Source organism: Nuphar pumila, chromosome 15 (genome assembly GCF_984573655.1).
Source record: "Nuphar pumila chromosome 15, dmNupPumi1.hap1.1, whole genome shotgun sequence".
Lineage (NCBI taxonomy): Eukaryota > Viridiplantae > Streptophyta > Magnoliopsida > Nymphaeales > Nymphaeaceae > Nuphar > Nuphar pumila.
This window is the reverse complement of record NC_143263.1, coordinates 3279823-3301004: the sequence shown is the minus strand read 5'-3', so window position 1 is coordinate 3301004 and position 21182 is coordinate 3279823. Positions and strand designations below refer to the sequence as shown.

Genomic DNA, 21182 nt, shown 5'->3' with positions numbered 1-21182 from the left:
TCTCACAGTTTTCTGGTCATTCCCAGCCCTAACACCCAGCAGCAAACTCTCATCCAACCTACCTAGAGGGCAATCAAATGCCCTGCTGCAATCGGAGTATAGACACCATCTTTCATTATTGGAAAGGACGGGAGAGTCTAGCCTCCTAAGACACCCTGATGCCTGCCTCCACGCCAATCAGGACCCTGCTCAAGGAACGAAGAAAGAGCCAACCAAGATCGACATCTGTGTCATGGAGCCGCTTCAGGCAGTGTCAAGTATGCTGCACCAACTGGTGCAGAAACGGGAGATAGTGAGCTAACCTACATGCCAGCTCACTTTGATCCCGTTACAGGGTACAAGGACTCTGAAGCTCTCTACATGGTTCATCCAAATGGGAACAGGGGGCTGAGCTTAGAGTTTTCTTCGTCAGTATCTGAAATTAGACCAACCCAGAAAGTGCAGACAACAAACATAGTTCCATGCCAGAAGCTAAAAATACAGAGAAGTGTATAGAAAATATTTCTAACAGTTTGAAAAGGACAAGCGATTACTAAAGACCAAGGCCGACCGTACGGCCATCCCTGCGCCGCAGTCCTGCTGTATATTGCTTCTCTAGATCGAGCTGGAGCTCCTTCTGCTTCTCGGCACGAAGAAGGCTGTCTGCACTTTCCTTGTCTTCGTCTTTGTTGTCTAGTTTCAGCTCGCCTTTCACACCCTACAATTGGCCATATGTACCAAGGCAACCTCAGACTCTAAAAATGTGTTAGTAGGGGTCAAGAAATCATAGGAGAATCCATTACCAAATAGAACAGACATCACAATGCAACAACGTTGCAACTTGAAACTAAATAAGTGAGCACTTCCAGTAATTACCATGAGTTTGTTGAATTTCTCTTGGCGCTCTCTGTCAGAAAATAAAGTCATGTCCCAGTGGTTGCCAGACTGTTACAGAAGGAAAAGAAATCAGATGGAGAAAATACCTCCAAATCGTACGCAAAAGAGTGACTAAATTAAATTAAATTAGCTGATAGAAAATTCGGAAATTTTACCTCTTCGGCTGTGGAATTCTTCTTATCACCCCATAGTAACTTTTTCTTTTGATCTGTAGACAGGTAACCAATCCCTACAAGATTTTTGTTTACTGCCAACCGATTTGCAGCTCCTCAGTATCAAGAAAGCATCAAGATTTTACTATGAAAAAATTAAACACTAAAACCATAGGCCTAGGTTATAGATAAATGGCAAGAAACCCGCTTACCGATGTAAAAACATAAAAAAATATAAAAGAAAATGTAGAGAGAGAGAGACAACAGGAATGTGCCAAGTAGAAACAACATAGAATCACCTTCTAGTGGGTTGATTGGTTATATACTGCCTATTTTCTACTAAAGATGAAACCATCAACTGCAAGGTGTAAAGAATAAAAGTTATCATTTAATCAAAGGAGAATAGGAGCACGAATCATGGAGTATAGATGGCGAAACTGAGAAGTAAATCCAACCGATGCCCCTAATTGAACATTCATTCCCAACTGTTGCCCTGGTCTACAAGATCGAGAACAAACAAACAGAAAAACCTTTCTGAGACACAAGCATTAAAATACACATTCCATATCATCGAACGAGCTCTATCCACTTCACTCCATTTGTGTGGGGTCACAGCAATAGGGCACTTGCAAAAAAGAAGGGTCTTGGGATCCAGTCAACTAGTAATTACAGAAATTGTATACTAAAAGTAGCCAACACTATTTGGAATTCAACACCTTTTTGACACAAAATAATATGAAGATGAACACAATACATAAAGACAGGTACTCAAATAAAGCCACACCTCAGCGAAACCACAAATGAATGAGAAAAATTAGAGGATAAGCTGCAGTCAGGTGCAGTTAAAAAAGTTGGCGATGTGGATGGAGATAGATGCACAATTACAAGGTGACAGCAAAGGCGGAATCATACAGAGAAGTGAAACAAAAAGGAAAACTCATTAGAGAAGTCTGGTCCACAACATTTGGATATCACTTGGAAAAAATTATGTGAACATCAAGGGCATATTTGGAAGGAAGAAAAAATCTCATAAGAAAAGAAAATTTTCATAATGAGAACTTTTCAAAATGAAAGATTTTCACTTGTGTGACAGAAGAAAAAAATGCTGGAAAATGTGAGAAAAATGTGGATTGGAAGTTTTGTAGTAACATAAAATGCTTAGGTTCCCATATCATTATCATTAGGTTTTTTATTGTGAATACTTTCAGTTTTTGCAATTGCAATCTTGCATACTGTACCATGAAAACCTTGCAGAGAGCCGTTATGATCTCTAATCTGGTGCCAGGAAAGTAAAAAAGATACACATTCATAGGTTTTGGACGATTCACATTCCACAAGAATCATGAGCCAGAACAAATATATACTTGTTTGAAACTTTGAACAGTTAAAAAGTGCATGCTTCATGATTAAATAGTATTTATCTAAGATAAATACTATTTATCCCAAAAAAATGGGTTGTAGATCAGATCCCTTTCACACACACACACAGTGAGCAAGAGAGGGAAAAATGAGAATGGAGGTGCATAGGACGATGATAGAGAAAGGCAATAGAGTGACGGACTCCATGAGATGAATTGACGGTGAGGGCTGTGCTAATGTAGAAAGAAAATTTTTTGATATGAAAAATTCCTCCATCTCCCTAGGTAGAGGGATTTTTCCTATCATAAAACTGATTTTTAGAAATTTGTTCTATTCAATAATTTTATTTCGTTTGGAGTGGATGGAAATGTTACAAATTTTTCTTTCCCACTTTCACTTTTCCTACCATTTTCCTGCTTCCAAATGTGCCCCAAAAAGATCATTTTTTTAGGAATTTTTTTTCTCTTAAAATATGAAAAGTTGGAACAATTATAAACCAATCAGCTCGGTTTTGTTTTTCAGCATTACAAACAATGGGGTAACGAGGATACAAAGTCATCTCTTTGTCAACCATAAAGTCCACTAATAAATGATTCATTGATCAACAGGAGGGATGAAACAATAAGCATTCATGTCATGATGAGGATTGAAAGAAAACAAGGTCTTTCCAAGATGTTCACCAAATCAATAAAGTGGACACTCAAAGAGTTCCACCAAAACACCAAAAGAACATACACAAGCCACAAAATGAGCTCACACACAAACTCCCACTAAAGTGGCAAGCACAAGGGATAAAAAATAATATTTTATTGATCAACATCCATGCAAGAAGCACACATTATGTGAGAGCTTTTCCCCATATTTATACACAAAAGAGGACTATATAGATAGTTGGGAGTCACAACGAGGACCCCAACGACTCTTATGTTTGACTAGTCAACATGACTAGTTCAACTACAATAAAAAAGGTAAAACCTTAACCCTAGTTCCTATTCCTACTTATTACCTAGTTACATTATATATATATATGTGAACATTTATTTTTAACACTCTCCCTCGAACTTACGGTTGGATAACTTAAAGTTTTTTCTAAGAGAAAGTAAAATCTAGGAGCAATGAGAGATTTAGTGAAGTCCACCAATTGATATTTTGAACGTAAGAAAGATCAATAGTACCGTGTAGGAATTCCTCTCGTACATAATGTCAGTCCATCTCAATGTCTTTGGTTCGTTCATAAAAGGTCCGGTTGCTGACAATATAGATGAAACTTTCGTTGTCACATCATAGTCGTGATGCTCCTTTACTCTGAACACTCATGTCAACCAGTAATCTCCTTAGTCAAACTACCTCCATAGTGGTTGTAACCATAGCTCGATATTCTGCTTCAGTTGAAGACAGAAAGACTTTTTACTGCTTATTGCACCTCCATGAAATCAACGAGTCATCCAAAAACACACAAAAACCAATGGTTGAGTGTCGGTTATTTGGATCACCTCCCCAATCAGCATCAGTATAAGCAATTAAATCTAAAGAGAAAGAAGTAGACAAGAAAAGTCTTCAAAAAATAAAAGTTTTGATATCTCTAATAATACGCAAAACAACTATCATATGAATACTGGTGTGAGCATGCTGAAACTAGCTTGTTGTGTGAACTGGATGTACAATGTCAGGCCTTATAATTGAGAGATGACAATGCCCCGATAAGTTGTTTATAAAGTGTTGGGTTTTCGAGTAGTTCTCTATCATCAATATTCATTTTTGATATTGACAACTTCAGGAGTATCAACCTTCTTATCATCTGAGATACCAAACCTAACAACAATATCTAAAGCAAATTTAGATTGAGTCAGCAAATACTCTCTAGAAGAATAAGAAACTTTTATACCAAGAAAATATTTTAAAAATCCCAAATTAGTCATTTCAAAACGTGTTTTAAGAAGCTATTTAATATGTTAACTCTATTTTAATCACTTCCAGTAATGATCATGTTGTCCACGTAGAGAAGAAGAAGAATAATACCTACATCAAAAATCTTAACAAATAAAATTGTGTCAGTTAGACAAGATTGAAATCCAACATCAAGTATACCTTGACTAAACATGTCATACAAAGCCTTTAGAGCTTGTTTAAAGCCATCGAGAGCTTTATCTAAACGAATAGCCTTTCCTTTAGGAATAATTATGCCAAGCAGTACCTCCATTTAAACTTCTTCAACTAATTTTTCATTGAAAAATGTCTTCTTAACATCCATTTGATATATAGGTCATTTTTTAATAGATGCAAAGGCTAATATCATTCTAACTGTAGTCATCCTAGCAACAGAGACAAAGGTTTCCTCATAATCCATTCCATACTCTAGGAGTATCCCTTGGCAACTAACCTAGCTTTATACCTTTTAAGAATTTCATCACTCTCGGTTTTCATCTTATAAACCCATCGACATCCTATGGGTTTCTTTCCTAAAGGAATATCTTGGATAGTCCAAGTATTCACCTATTCAAAAACATCTAATTCTAATTCGAAAGCATCTAATTCTACATTCAAGGCTTCTACCCAATTAGAATGTTTTTCTGCTTCGGCATAGTTTGAGGGTTCTATATAAGAATGTATCAATGCAATGTAAGTTTGACACGAACTCATAGGACACAAATTTCTCGAGGGTTTTTAATACTCTAGATGACCTTCTAGCTTGTATTTCATTATATTTTTTAAAGGCACGTGGATGTTCAAAACGACTACGCCGAGAATATTGGATACAATTCTGATCTTGAAGTTGTTCTTCACTTATCTCATTATTATGAGATACTTCTTCATTCACCGTATCATTTATGATATCCTGATCATCATCAAGATCAACATCACAATCACCAACCTTTGAAATTAGATCCAATAGGAAAGAATACTCAGTTATTTTCTTAGGATTTTCAATTTAAAAAAATGTTTTTTTAAGAAAGACACATTTCTTGAAACATATAATTTCTTACTTTTAAAGTCAATGCATCTATAGCCTTTTTTATTAGTTGCATATTTCAATAAAACACAAAGAATAGAACGATAAGAAAGTTTATCATTTTTATCAGGAAAAACAAAACATTTGCACAAAAAAAACTCTTAATCTAAAATAATCAAGAATAAGTTTAAAATGTTTATCAACGGGTGATATATTTTTCAAGATGACAGATGGCATTCTGTTAATAAGGTGAATTGCAGTCAGTGTGGCTTCGGCCCAAAATTCTTTAGGTAATTGATTTGAAATAAGCAAAGTTCTTATGGTTTCTATGATCAGCCTATGTTTTCTTTCGGCCAAGTCATTTTGTTGTGGAGTGTAGAGACAAGATTATTGATGTGTAATACCATTTTATTCTAAGTAATCTTTAAAACCTTTTGATAAAAATTCCCCCTTCCCAGAATCAGTGCGAAAGATATAGACATCCTTTTGAAATTTATTTTTGACCAAATTATGAAATATTTAAAAATATGAAAAACTTCATATTTGTGTTTAAGGAAAATAAATCCACGTGTGCCTGGTAAAATTATCAACAAAGATTACATAATATGCAAACCCACTCTCAAATATAACAAGTGTTGGACCCCAAACATCCGAATGCACTATCTCAAGCGGTTGTATAGAGACAAAAGTTCTTTCTTGGAATTATAATCTTTTCATTTTGCCAAGAATACAATCTTCACATGTAAAATTTTCAAGATTACACAATTTTTTCATATTTAGAAAGTGTTAGATTTTGGATATATTAGGATGGCCAAGTATTTTATGCCATAAATCCAAATCCAGTTTTTAACATTATAACAAGAAGTATTATTGGGTATTTTCAAAAAATCCAGCATTCCCCAATCAGCTGCGATCCTGCACTCGACAATCAATAGAAGAGAAGAAAACATTAAATCCATGCTCAAATAATTGAGAGACAGATAAAAGATTTAGGTTTAATTTGAAAATATATCTAATTTTTTGAATAAAATTTGTTTTAAAATATTTTTAATTTTTTTTATTCCTTTTATCTCGAGATGTCCCATCAACAGTAAAAACATTTGACCCGCTTGAGTTATGCCATTCGGATAAAATATCACCATTTAGTGTCATATGAAATGAGACACCTGAGTCGAGAAGCCAAAGAGATTTACCTGGGTCAGAGAACAGAAGAGACCGCGGCTCCGATTGATGAAGCTTTTTTGAGTAGAGGTTCAGGAGCTTCTACAAGTTGAGTCAAGGACATGCTCCCAATGTTTGAATATTGTATAGCTTTGAGCTCACTTGACTCTTGTGTAACCAAGGCTACCTTCTTCTTGTAGGGTCTCTTTAATTTAGGACAATATGTCTTAACATGTCCCAGTTCTCGGAAATAATAGCAAATAAAGTTTTCCTTCTCAAACTCATTACCTTGTTTTCCATAGTGATCGTTGTTTGGTCTCTATAATATAGTGGTGGTTTATAAGCATGGAGATGGTTTCCCGAACTAGACACGGCTAGGACCGAGTCATTATCATCTTGAGATGTCTTCTTTTTTAGTCTATTTTATTTCATACTTGCTCTTCAATGGTGTCTTCAATAGATGAGACTTTTCGTCTACGAAGAAGAGTTGATTTAATAGACTCAAACTATGGTCTTAGACCATTAATAAATTGATAGAAATGTTTTGTATCAATGTCTTTGGCGGAGTTCTATATCTTCGAGACATTGTCATCTAGGCTCAAAAAGAGCCAACTCGTTCTAAAGATTGGATAACTCACTAAAGTATTCTCTAATAATTTTTTCTCCTTGATTTATAGTAATTAGTACATATTTTGTCTTATAAATTGCATATATGTACAATGTCTTTAAGAGAGTACATTTTCTTAAGATTAGTAATTAGTACATATTTTGTCTTATAAATTGCATATGTGTGCAATGTCTTTAAGAGAGTACATTTTCTTAAGTTAGTCTCAAGCTTTAATTGCATATTCAAATTTTGTTAGAGTCGAGTACTTTTTTATGTCAATACTACTAATGAGCTCAGACATAATCTTGGCATGCCCCATTTTCTACTCTTTCCATTTTTTTCTCATACGTGACCATAGCATTGGTCTTCTCTACCTCGGTAAGAGGTATTTCTTTTCCTCCTTTTACCTTAGTAAGAATTAGCTTGGGTTTCGAAAGAGACTCATCCACTAATCCCCACAACCCTTTTCCCCATGCGAGGTGTTTCATGATCGAAGCCCACGTCACATAGTTTTCGTCATTGAGCTTGATGGGTTTTATGGTGACGTTATCATTGTCTTTCATATTTACAAGGGCTAAAGAGAGTAAAAAGAAGATAGAGAAGAGGGGAAAAAAGAGAAGAGGTAGAAGGAAAAGATAAAGATGAGGGGAAAAAAAGAAAAGAGGGAGAAGAAAACAAGGAAGATCACATGCACTCCACCACCAATAGAGCACCTCTAATGAAGAGCACAAACACACGAGCACTCCTCAACCAAGAGAGCACCTCTAATGAAGATCATGAACACTACACACAATTTCACAAGTACTTAAATGGACCTTGCAAAAAAGACTTTATCTCTTTCAAATCTTGGGTGGCACAATTCCCAATGCACCAAAAATCAGCTTGATCTCCAAGCTCTGATACCATAAAAGAAAACAAGGTCCTCCAAAGATGTTCACCAAATCAACAAAGTGGATTTTCAAAGAGTTTCACCAAAACACCAAAAGAACATACACAAGCCACAAAATGGAGCTCCCGCTAAAGGGGCAAGCACAAGGGATAAACAATAATATTTTATTGATCAACATCCATGCAAGAAGAATACATTATGTGGGGGCTTTGCCCCATATTTATACACAGAGGAGGACCCCATAGAGAGTGGTTGGAGTCCCAATGGCTCTAAATATAGCAGTTGGGACCTCGACGACTCTTATGTTTGACTAGTCAACATGTGTTGACTAGTTCAACTACAATAAAAAAGGTAAAAACTTAACCCTAGTTCCTATTCCTACTTACTATCTAGTTAAGTTTTTATATATATATATATATATATATATATATATATATTAACAAGGATAAAGTATAAACAGTCAAGGAGCCACATTAGAAGATGAAATCGATCTTACTAAACCAATAAAAATGGATATGAAATGAAAGAAGTTGGAATTGCATACAAATGGAGCAAAACAAAAGATCCAAATGCAATTAGAAGCAGCAGCATACCTAATTCAGCAGCTTTCATTGCAGCAACCTTTGCAGCATTCAAATCATGTGTAGCCTCAGCCACACTTGCAGAAGAATTGGGAGGCTCCAGAATCCCTTTTTGAGCTGGGTCATCCACCTGCTTTGAACTCGGGGAAGGCTTATCCTCAGTTCCATAGGTGGTGGACTTTTTCGGACCCTGATCTGAAATAAAAATTGCACAGTCAAAATTGTGTTACAAGCTTCTGAGACCTACTGTGACATCAAACTATTGTGGAATAGCTACTATTATACATGGACCCAACTGCGACGTCGTACCATCTACAGCATTTCCAGCAGCCTTTTCTGACTGGGATGAGATGATGTTCTTCCCAGACGAACCACGCTCCTCATCCATATAAGCAGCTTTCTCTTGATTTTTATCAACTTTCCCCTCACTAACTCTGTATTTAGAACTTTTAGAGACACCCTGAGAGTGCTCCTCCCTAGTAAAATGTTCCCTTATGTCATCCACCTTCCTCCTCAACACCTTGTCTTCTATTTTGCTGCTGCAACTAGTTTCTTTTAAACGATCCACACCACCATCTCTAACAGTATTTGAGCTTCTTTTATGCTCTCCATATGACTCACCATCATCTCTCAAGTTCCTCTTATTATTGGTTCTATCCTCTTTTCCATTTTTATCCTTATTTCTATCCCTTTCCCCAGTCTTATCCCTGTCCGTCATGCTATGCTGCCTGCTTCTAGAGTTATCCACATCTCTCCGGTGCTCTTGGCTCATGATTTCTCTTTCATGATCTCTACTTCTCAGCCCTCCATCATCAGAATTCTTATCTCGAGAGTATTTTTCTGTGTGATGCCTGTCATCTTTAGATCGATCACGATCACTGTCATGTCTTGTATAATCAGCACGGCTACTACCTTTTGGATCCCTTCCATACCGGGAAGATGACCTCTGGTAATCTCTCTCTTCTTCAATATGCCCACGAGATCTGCCATATTCATCATATCTGCGGTCAGAATGTGAGCTCCCATATGAATGTCGATCAGAGGACCTGTAGGAGTTAATTAATTTGCTTGAGCGGTTACGGCCAGAATCCTTGTCTAAATCCCTATCATCATACTTCCTTTTCCGTCTATCATCAGCACCCCTAACAATTTCTTCCCTGGAGTAAATTGGACTACGACCACGCCCACGCCATGGACTCCCTACCAAAAATGGCCAAAACAGCTTGTGAACGGAATGCAATCAGATATAGCAAGTATTTGAGACAGTAATAGATCAGGAAAACTGTCTGTTGGACTCCCTACCAAAATTTACATTTTTTTCTCTCGATCATTTACAGTAGAAAATATGACAAACAGAAAATAAAAAAATATGAACTAAATTTATTATTATCAGATCAGCCACAGTCATGAATACAACATAGTGACTGTTTACCCACTAAGCAGAACATACAGAGAACTATCAAATAAATCCAAACAGCATGAAAATTGATTAATCAGATCCTGTTTCTACCATCAACTGTATAACTGAAGAAATAATTGGTAAAACTGTAAGATAAGCAAACATTTGAGCAGGGAACTACCAAAATTAAGCCTTTAGAAGATTACAGGCAAGTACATATATCTAACTCAACAATACCTAAAATTCACTTAATATTTTGCAAGGAAAATCAAACAAACCCATATGAACATAGAATTCCTGCCATCTACCTCATCATTTTCATTTAATTCAGCAAACTAATTTGACGCCTAGTTTCATCTAGGACTGTGTGACAACCAAAATTACACTTTCTCCATAATAGATCATTTCTCCTACTGCATCAACTCTCATGCTTTCAACAAAATAAACTTCAGTTTCCTGAAAGAACAGACACAGTTCTGCTTGTTTCCCAACAAAAAACAAGCTCCTTTAAAGTAGTTCGAAATAGCTCCTTTTTCATACTGCATCAAAAAGATGTACAATCAAACCTCTTTCTAATTCAATAGAAGCCCAAAGAAGTGAATACGGTACCCAAATAACGATAATTATGCAAAATGCAGGTCCTATTACGCCTCTTCACTCTTTTCAAGAGAGAATTAACAGAACTAGGAAATTTCAAATTAGGGAATACGTAGCAGAAAAACTCTAACAGCTAAAACATCATAGTCAAAAAGAGGTTCAAATATATTCATGAAGAGACACCACCTTTCCCAGAAAGCAGTTCATAAAGAAGAGTACACAACACTGGCCATGTTAAATAGAAATGCCTATTTGCCCCCATATGACAAGTCAAGACAATGACACTTTCAAATTGAAGTTGAACATTGGTCAAAGCTATGTTGACATGGCTAACCCAATTAGGCCAAACTCAGGACGGTTGTTTCTTTCTTATAACTAGTTCCTTGTTTTATCTTACAATTTAAGTTGAAATATATACATCATAATGCCTAGGAATTGTAGTTCATAAAATTGTGCTTGATTTGTTAGCTAGCACGTGCAGAGACACGACATATATAGAGCATGCAACGAGGACAACTGAACCTGCAGTATTGCATCAAACATCATGATCTCTTAGATAGTTAGCGCTATCCTTTTCCCTTTGCTTGTTTTTTATTTTAAACCAGAAATACAATTTCAAATATCAGTTTTAACAAACTTCTTATAAGGGTTTAAAGTTTAAACATTGAAGTTCTTATCTTAGCAAACAGCAGTGGAATAAAATAGGCAATACAACCCGATGCAGATATGTAATAACTTACAAAGGCAATAAACATAAACTTAAAAAAGATAAAAACTATAGTAATTTATTTCTATCAAACAACAGTGAACACAGAAAATGGAATATAGCCACAGAGTCACAGACCACTTGAGGAAGGTGACACTGATCCAGAGGCAGGTGAGTGTCGTCGATATCTCCGACTGGATGCATCATTGGAAGGCTTTCGAAATGATGGTTTTGCATCAGATGTGTCTGGAGATTGAGATGCCAATGTAGAATCCATGATGGAAAAAACCTGACATCAAATTCTCTTCATTAAATTTGCATACAAATGCTGCACCGCTCAAATGAATTACAAAATTGAAATAACTGCTAAATAAGACAAGCAAGAAAAGCATAGGAATATATGTTATTTCTTAGAAATAGTTCATGGCTCTTGACACCATAAAAATGAAGTATATACGACCAGGTTTTCCTTACAAAAACACCAAAAAAACAGAAGAGCAATATTTAAGAACAATTAACTAGAACATCATTTATACTAGGAATAAACATTCCATCCTATACATTATGTACTCTTTTACTCAACTAGGGAGGAAAACAATCTATCCAAAACAACTTTGAGCAAATAGTGAAAACTTCCGACCAAAATGGAATTGGTATAAAAACTCTTTAGAGCCAACAAATCATATCATAACTAATTTTTCTCCTAACCAAGACAAGTGGAGACTACTGGCAAGCATGTACAATGGTTGTCTGGTTCTCTGTATTGTCTCCCAAGTCGCAACTCACAATCAATTGTGCTATATCACATTCTTGTGAAACTAGATCACCTTATACAGTAAGCAGCATACCACATATATTGAACGACCAGTATGACCATTTTTTATGAATCACATGATATCAAAGTATCTTAGGCCTATCCCATGAATACATCTACAACCCATATGGAAACCAAGTTTCCGTGGTTCGTATGTGCTGAATCTCACCTTAAACATCATTTGTTAGGGCCTCTAGGCACTATGGGGTAAGCACATTGGCATATTTGATTTAGCATCTTTCTCTATATTTCTCTCTTTCCAAGATGTGCAAAAAATGCAGAAGTCAATTATGAATGATAGTTTGTGAATAAAAATACAAAAGAGTAAGAAGTTTTCAATCAATAGACACAAAACTATAAACCAAATGAAGAACCCAAAAGCACTCTGAAAGTGGTCAAAACTTTTTTAAACCATTTGATTTATCTGTGCCATAAGGAAGCATGTTTTAAGTTGAGTAAGAGTAAGACTGAATATATGGAATGTCGGTTTAGTAAGCAACGAAGTAGTGATGGGAGTGTAGTGAAGCTTGGTGAGCAAGATATACCGGTGAATGATTATTTCAAATATTTGGGATCCATCATTCAAAAGTATGGAGAAATTGATGGAGATGTAAATCATAGGATAAAGGTTGGGTGGATGAAATGGAAAAGTGCTACTGGAGTGTTGTGCGATCGTAGAATGCCATTGCGGTTGAAGGGAAAGTTTTATAGGACGACTATTAGACCCGCTTTACTATATGGTACGGAATGTTGGGCTGCCAAGAGACATCATATTCAAAAAATGAGTGTAGCTGAGATGCGGATGCTTAGATGGATGTGTGGAAATACAATAAAAGATAAGATTCGGAACGAAGAGATACGTAAGAAGGTAGGTGTTGCACCCATTGAAAATAAGATGCGAGAGAATCGTTTACGGTGGTTTGGACATATTCGGCGAAGGCCTAATGATGCTCCAGTTAGAAGGTTGGAGAAATGAGAAAATATATTAGTTAAAAGAGGTCGGGGTAGGCCTAGGAAGACTTGGATGGAGATGATAGGAAAGGATATGAATGCTTTGAACCTCACCGAGGACATGGCGTTGGATAGAAATGATTGGAGGAAAAGGATTCATGTGGAAGACCCAAAATGAATTTCTTTTTTGGTTCATATCGCTGACCCCAATTGTTTTGGGATGAAGGCGTAGTTGTTGTTGTTGTTTGTTGTATAAGGAAGCATGTTTTCTAAAAGACATTAATCATAATAATACATTCGTATTTACTTTATTTCTTATTTAAAAGTGGAACAGACTTAAGGGCATTTTCACTAGAAGACAGAACAAGATGAAAAAAGGAGAAACAAAAAAGTTCTGTCCTCAATTACCTAGACTTTGATTAATAATAATGTGGGTTAAAGTGACAAGTCTGCTTAACCGAGGGAAGCTTTTAATGTTTTTTAAACATTTCCAATCCTCGGTGCATTTTTTGGAAAAAAATAATAATTTAGACGCTTTTTTAAACATTTCCATTTTCTAATTAGCAAAAACAGTAAAATGAAGTCAGATATTTTTACAAAGATATGCACATTTGTCCTTAATTCTCATATGAGCACAAGTGTATGTGCCAATAACCACATTTCCACCAATGATTCACTATGAGGACAGCATATACCCAAGGTAAGTTCATATCGAGCCTTGTTAATTCTTTTAGAATTATAAAACAAGCTGAAATAATTACAGTTGAAAAAATAAACCTTACTTAACAATTTGGGGCACAAATAGCTGAATGATACCTAAACATACAAAAATAGATAGAATAGTGCTAGTGCAAGTTTGAAAAGCAGCATGCCTTGGGATAAAGCCATGCTCCACATTCACTAATTAAAAATTAGACAATGTAGGATGTCAAATCTTACATGAAGTGAACTAAGTAGCCTCATTTAGACTCAGAATCATATAACATTAACCAAAAGGAATCCCCAAGTTTGCATCTCCATAAACGAGATGTCGAACAGCAACTAAGAAGTTACACTGTTTACAGAATAGATGAATGAAGCAAGTCCACACTCCACACCACAAAGTATCTCTCATAAATGAAAATCAATGATAATATAGCCAATGCAATAATACAACACTTTTGTCGACCCAAACCAACTCAGCCGACACTTTTCCCTTTTCCAGACAGAGGTACAGAAAGCCAACAATGTCTTCAACAGAGAAACTGAATTAGCTTTTTGGTGATAGTGGGGACAATTCTCAAAATTATTCAGCACTAACAAACAATAAAGAGGCACAAACACAATTTGACCGGGCCATCTACCTCAAAAGAAAGATGCTTGTTTTAAACTTCTGGTTTCATTCCACGGCAAAACATAGAGCACCTCTGGAGAACTATCCTAGTCAATTTCGAAGTAACGGTGCTTAAAAATCAGACAGATTGATCGGAATTCAGTAGAAGCAATGTTAACGATAAAAACAGCTACAAACAATAAACGTTCATATGGATGCAATGCCAACACACCATTTTCATCAAAATTAAGAAAAAGAAATTTGAGGATAAAATCAAAAGAACCCAAAAAAATGAACACAAAAACGAATCTAAAAATATGACATTCCTCAGATCCGTTTCCTTTTTTCTTTTACTTCCACGAGCAATATTAACACAAAAGTTGAAATAATAATAATAGTAATAATAATAATCTATTTCAATATAAATCACTCAAGACTATCTACCGCTGGCATCCTTTGCCCTTTCAACTCCGGACAAATCACTGTGCGTATAGCGATTTGCTGTGTTTTGTGCTTTGCACAGAAAACTGCAACGCGGTAGCGATTTTCTGTGTTTTGTGTGGCCGGAGTAGTTGGTAAAGTACACGGGCCGATCAGCTAACCACGCCTCTTTCAACACGGCTTGTGAAACACGCTACACATTTTTCCCTAGAAATCCGCTTTCTCTATAAATATAAAACCGATCGAACTCATAATCAAACAAAATCCGGTCGAAGAAACCAAAGTCATCTAAAAACTCTAGCTCGTCCACCGGTCGTCACATATTCAGAATGATAAAAACAAAATTCAACAGAAACGACACAATAAAACCCTGAAAATTCTAAATCTATAAAACAGAAAGACAAGCCCCAAATTGTCATTATCAATCAGTGAAAGGAAAAAGCAGAAACGAAACCCTAAGGTATGTAAAAGAAAGGATGGGAGAAGCACAAAGGAGAAGAAAAAATTCACCTCTTAGAAACACGACGCGCTCAGAGAAGGCCTGGATTTCCCTTCTCGGCCCTTCTCGCTGAGAACAAGAGGACGGAATGCATCACAGAGAGAGAGAGAGAGAGAGAGAGAGAGAGAAATGGGAAAAAGAGAAGGCGAGCGTGCCCATTTAGAAGAAGAGGATGTGAATGGGTCGGGTTAGGTCGCACTCCAGATCTGGACCCGGGATTAAATCCACACTTGCATGCATAGAGCAAATGGATCGGATACGGTCAGATATTTGATCCAAGCTTTACATGTCATATCTGTATTCGGATCCTTTTAAGTTCCCAACGTGCATTCAGATTGAATTGATCTGTTCAATCGGATTATTTTCAGATTCAGATGAGTATTTTAATTCATATCTGGAATTGGTCAGGATAAAAACCCAAACCATTTGCTTTTTTTGCCTGTAAAATTGTAAATATTATCACTTGCATTTCGGATTCAGATTCAACCTTACTTTTCGGATCTGGATTCACATCCAGATTGATATATACTATTTGCATTTTGGATTCATATTTTGGATCTGGTAGGATCCAACTCAAATCCGACCTATTTACACCCCTACTCTAAAGCAAAGTCATGGATGTATTTACCTATACAAAACAATTTTTTTTTCAAAGGCAAGCTTGGGCTAGGTAGATGTATAACTATACCATTGTTTTGAACCTCCAATGTCCCAACACAAGGTGACGTGCACTAGCTGCTCATACCAGACCGTTGGTTATACAAAGTGTTAGGAATAATCATTATAATTACAAAAGAACGAACACAAAATATACCAAAAACCACAAAGAAAATAGCCAAGAAATGAAGGAAAAACAGTACACCAGGAAGTAGGGATGGCAGTGGACCGGGGGAAAGCGGGGCCCCGCCCCGCCTCGCCCCGTTTGGACCGGGGATGAAGGGTATGAAACGGGGATGGAGGCGGGGATGAAGGTTAAAATCCATCCCCGTCCGGGGGTGGAGGCGGGGATGGACTGGCACGTTCCCCCGCCCCGCCCCGCCCCGCCCCGCCCCATCCCCGCCCCGGCCCCGCCCCGGCCCATCCCCGCCCCGCCCCCGGCCCATCCCCGTCCCGGCCCCGCCCCATCCCCGCCCCCAACTCAGATGAACTGTTTACTAACCCTAACTCCCTTCCCTAATTTCCTAACCCTGGAGCCGGGCGACGTTACTGTGCACGTAGGACGCCGGGTTCTCGATAGCGTACCGGACTCCGGCCTGGGCGGCGAGGTGCATCACGTGGGTGAAGGCGACGAGGTCGAAGAGCTTGGCCAGGAGCCGGGCGTCGTTGATGTCGCCGGCGATGACGAAGACGCCGTGGTCGCCGAGGATTCGACGGCGGGCCTTCTTGAGCGAGGGGTCGTAGTAGTCGTTGAAGTTGTCGAGGCCGACGACACCGTCACCGCGCTTCCGGAGGGCGAGCGAGACGTGGGTGCCGACAAAGCCAGCGGCGCCGGTGACGAGCACGCTCATCCCGCGGGGTCGGGGACGGGGGCGGGGTCGGGACGGGGACGGGGCGGGGGCGGGGCGGGGACGGGGCGGGGGCGGGGCGGGGCGGGGACGGGGACGGGGCGGGGACGGGGACGGGGACGGGGCGGGGGTGGAGGACATGAAACGGGGATGAAGGCGGGGGTGGAGGATAAAATCCATCCCCGCCGCGGAGGCGGGGCGGGGGTGGAGGATAAAATTTTGAGGCGGGGCGGGGGTGGAAACCTTGTCCCCCGCCCCGCCCCGCCCCACTGCCATCCCTACCAGGAAGGTAAGGCAATGTGCCTTCCTACATCCACGGGCGAAAAATAAGCAAATTTCACTATGTAAATGAGAAGACAAGTACAAAAGGAGAAGAAGCTCTCAAAAAAAAAAAAAACAAGAAGACCCTTTTTTCTGACTCCTCTTCAATGTGCTCTCTATATCTATATATATATCCAACGAGGAAAGTAGAGGCGATTACAAGGCCCACTACGCAATAAAGTGAAGGTGGTTACGAGCCCCACCAACGGGTTTACCAAGTCATCCCAACAAATCTCCACATTTGGCTTGGTCAACACGAATGATCTTCATAACTTTGACACAAACTCCTCCATAATGTCCTTGCAAATGCAAACAATGGAACCATGCTCATCTTCTCCAAAACCCCGAAGGGTATCTTCAAGTGTTGAGAACACCCACCAAGTTCAAGCTGTGCTTGAAGTTAGCCACTGGAAGAGGCTTTGTCAACATGTCAGCTTGATTGTCTTATGTATCAATCTTCTTCACAACAATTTCTCCTTGAAAAATAACCTCACGAATGAAATGGTACCTGACATCAATGCGTTTTGTCCTTTTGTGATACATTTGATCCTTAGTCAAGTGAATAGCACTTTGACAATCACAATAGACACTAGTCACCTTCTGACACAAATGAAGCTCTCAGAACAAACCTCTTAACCATATTGCTTCCTTCACTACCTTTGTAATTGTCATATACTTGACTTTCATAGAAGATAATGCAACAGTAGGTTGTAAGGTAGCTTTCCAACTAACAACACATCCACCAGCTGAGAAAATATACCCAGTGAGAGATCGCTTTTTATCAAGGTCTCCTGCAAAATCTGAATCAACATATCATGTCAAAACATCACCATTTCTTCCAAACTCTAAACATGTGTCAATAGTACCCTACAAATACCTAAAAATCCACTTTACAACATGCCAATATGCTCACAACACTGACTGCTTGTGAAATATCTGGACGAGTGCAAACCATAGCGTACATCATACTACCAACTGCACTGGAGTACGAAACATATGACATATATTCTTCTTCTTCTAGAGACTGTGGTGATAGTGAAGTTGAAAGTCTAAAATGAGCAGCAAGTGGTGTAGCAACTAGCTTGGCATCCTACATGCCAAAGTGCTTAAGTGTTTTCTCAACGTACTTAGCCTGAGTCAAACATAACTTGCTTGCATCCTTGTTTATTTGGATCTCTATTCCAAGAATTTTCTTAGCTGATCCTAAATCTTTCATCTCAAACTCACTGTTGAGTAGTGCTTTCAACCTGTTGATCTCATACATTTCTTTTGTTGCAATTAACATGTCATCAACATATAATAATAAATAGACAAAAGAGTCGTCTAACAATTTTCTAAAATAGACACAATTGTCATATTGACTTCTAGAGTAACCATGTTGAATCATAAATGCATCAAATCTCTTATACCATTGTCTAGGAGATTGCTTCAAACCATATAAGGATTTCTTTAGCAAACAAACACGGTCCTCTTTTCCTTCAACAAGAAAACCTTCAGGTTACTGCATATAAATTTTCTCTTCAAGTTCATCATGCAGGAATGTTGTTTTCACATCCATCTGCTCTAACTCCAAGTCACGGGAAACAACTAAAGCTAGCAAAACACGAATGGAGCTATGTTTCACAACAGGTGAGAAAACATCATTGTAATCAATACCCTCTACCTGATTGCAGCCTTTTGCAACCAGTCGTGCCTTATATCTAGCATCTTCAACACCTGGAGTACCTTTTTTCTTCTTGAAGACCCACTTACAGCCAACTACTTTCTTTCCCTTGGGAGCCTCCACCAACTTCCAAGTCTGATTTTTGTGAAGCGACTCAATCTCTTCTTCCATAGAAACTAGCCACTTATCAATATCTCCACGAGATATGGCTTCTGAAAATTTGGAAGGATCATCAGCATCAAATGTCTCCTCTGCAACAAACAATGCATAAGCAACCATGTCTGCATAGCCATATCTCAAAGGTGGTCTAGTCTCTCTTCTCTGTCTATCACGAGAAAGAGAATATTGTTTAACTTGTGGAGTTTCCTCCACTTGTTGTGTATCATGCACCTGAGTGTGTTCTTGTTGTGAAGAACTCTGATGTGAACCTGTAGCCTCGAACTCCACATGCTCTTTAATACTATCTGAAGAACTTGCATTCTGTGGGACAAATATCTCTTTCTTTGAATGTAAGACTGCAGACTCATCGAAAGTGGCATTTCTTTCAATCATAAATTTAGGTGACTTCGGGTCATGACACCAAAGTCTATATCCTTTGACTCCTGAAGGATAACCAAGGAATATACACTTCTTTGCCCTTGGTTCTAATTTTCCATCATTCACATGAACATAAGTTGGGCAACCAAAAACTCTTAAATCAAAATAGCCTGGAGGATTACCTGACCACATTTCTTCTAGAGTTTTAAAGTTGATGGTGGAGGCTGGAGATAGGTTCACCAAGTAACAGGCTGTAGACACTACTTCTGTCCAAAAGTTCTTGCTCAAGCTTGCATTTGATAGCATACAACAGACTCTCTTTAGAAGAGTTCTGTTTATTCTTTTTGCAACTCCATTTTGCTGTGGAGTGGATCTTACTGTACGGTGCCTGACAATGCCTTCAATTTTATAAAACTCATTAAATTCTATAGAGCAAAATTCTAATCCATTATCTGTCCTTAGCCTCTTAATTTTCTTCCCTGTTTGTTTTTCAAGCAAAGTCTTCCACTGCTTAAAATGCTTTAACACTCAATCCTTATGTTTAAGCATGAACACTCAAACTTTTCTGGAATAGTCAGAAATAAAAGTCAAAAAAATATCATGCACCACCTTTTGATGGAACACGAGAGGGACCTCAAAGATCTGAGTGAATATAATCGAGAGTAACCTTGGTTTTGTGTATTGCTGTCTTGAAGCTAACCTTTTTCTGCTTCCCAAAAATGCAATGCTCACAGAACTCTACCTTTCCAGTATTCTGTCCACAAAGCAAGCCTCTCTTGCTCAATAGGGTCATTCTCTTCTCGCTCATATGTCCCAAACTCACGTGCCATAACTTGGTCATATCTTCTTATGACATAGAGGTAGATGCAGCAACAGTTGTACCAGTAATAGTAGTGCCTAAAAGGGTATATAATCCACCAGATCTTTTTCCTTTCATCACAACAAGGGTGCCTTTGCTGATCTTCATGACTCCACCTTCAGCTGAATACCTGCACCCATTAGAATCAAGGATGCCTAAGGAAATGAGATTTTTCTTCAAATCAAGAACATGTCTGACTTATGTCAATGTCCTCACAATACCATCAAACATCTTAATTTGGACAGAACCAATCCCAACTGTCTTGCATGGCATTTCCCATCAAGACAACTCCACTATTAATAGACTCATATGTGAAGAAAAACTCTCTACTAGGAGTCATACGATATGAACAACCTGATTCTCAGATCCAATCATCCTTGGATCGAATGGCTTAAACAAACAAAACATAATCATCAATCTCTTCTTTGGCAACACTAGCCTCTGCTGAATTTTTATCTTTATTATGCTCTTTCTTTTCATTCTTTTGATGCTTCCTATTGAGTTTCCAACAATTAGCTTTTACATGCCCCTTTTTATGACAGTAATTACAGACCTTGCTTCTATTTTTGGATTTAGATCTGGATTCACCACGATTTTCCCCAGATGGGTTTCTCACTTTGGGTCGACCTCTAGCAACAAGACCCTCAGATTGTTGTTCACCAGCCATAAACTCTTTCAGAAACAAAGATGATTTTATATCTTCAACCGAGATAGAATCTCTTCTATATAACAGAGTTTCTCAAAAATGCTTATACGATGGTGGTAAAGAACAAAGTAATAACAAGGCATGGTCTTCATCATCAATTTTCACATCAATATTTTTCAAATCTAGTAATATAAAACTAAATTCATCAAAATATGATTTAATTGGCATACCTTCTACCATCCATAACATGAAAAGGCATTGCTTCAGATGTAGCTTGCTGGTGAGGGACTTAGTCATATACAACGACTCCAATTTCAGCCATAGTGTAGCCGTCGTCTTCTCATGAATGACCTCCCA

At 38.1% G+C, this 21182-nt stretch overlaps 1 protein-coding gene across 2 annotated transcripts; it reads right to left on the bottom strand.

Moving 5' to 3' along the window:
• Positions 1 to 228: 228 nt before the first annotated feature.
• Positions 229 to 15425, bottom strand: LOC149814151 (uncharacterized). 2 transcript variants are annotated; one of them, XM_089989551.1, is made up of 7 exons: positions 15306 to 15425; positions 11416 to 11566; positions 8885 to 9775; positions 8588 to 8770; positions 1032 to 1123; positions 856 to 924; positions 229 to 734 (listed from the first exon to the last, which is right to left on the bottom strand). In XM_089989551.1, exons 2-7 carry the CDS (start codon positions 11552 to 11554, stop codon positions 366 to 368), a joined length of 1743 nt encoding a protein of 580 aa, XP_089845677.1. In that variant the 5' UTR covers positions 11555 to 11566; positions 15306 to 15425; the 3' UTR covers positions 229 to 365. The 2 variants fall into 2 exon arrangements, with proteins under 2 accessions (XP_089845677.1, XP_089845678.1); XM_089989552.1 differs by having other exon boundaries at positions 229 to 697.
• Between the last annotated feature and the right edge of the window lie 5757 nt (positions 15426 to 21182).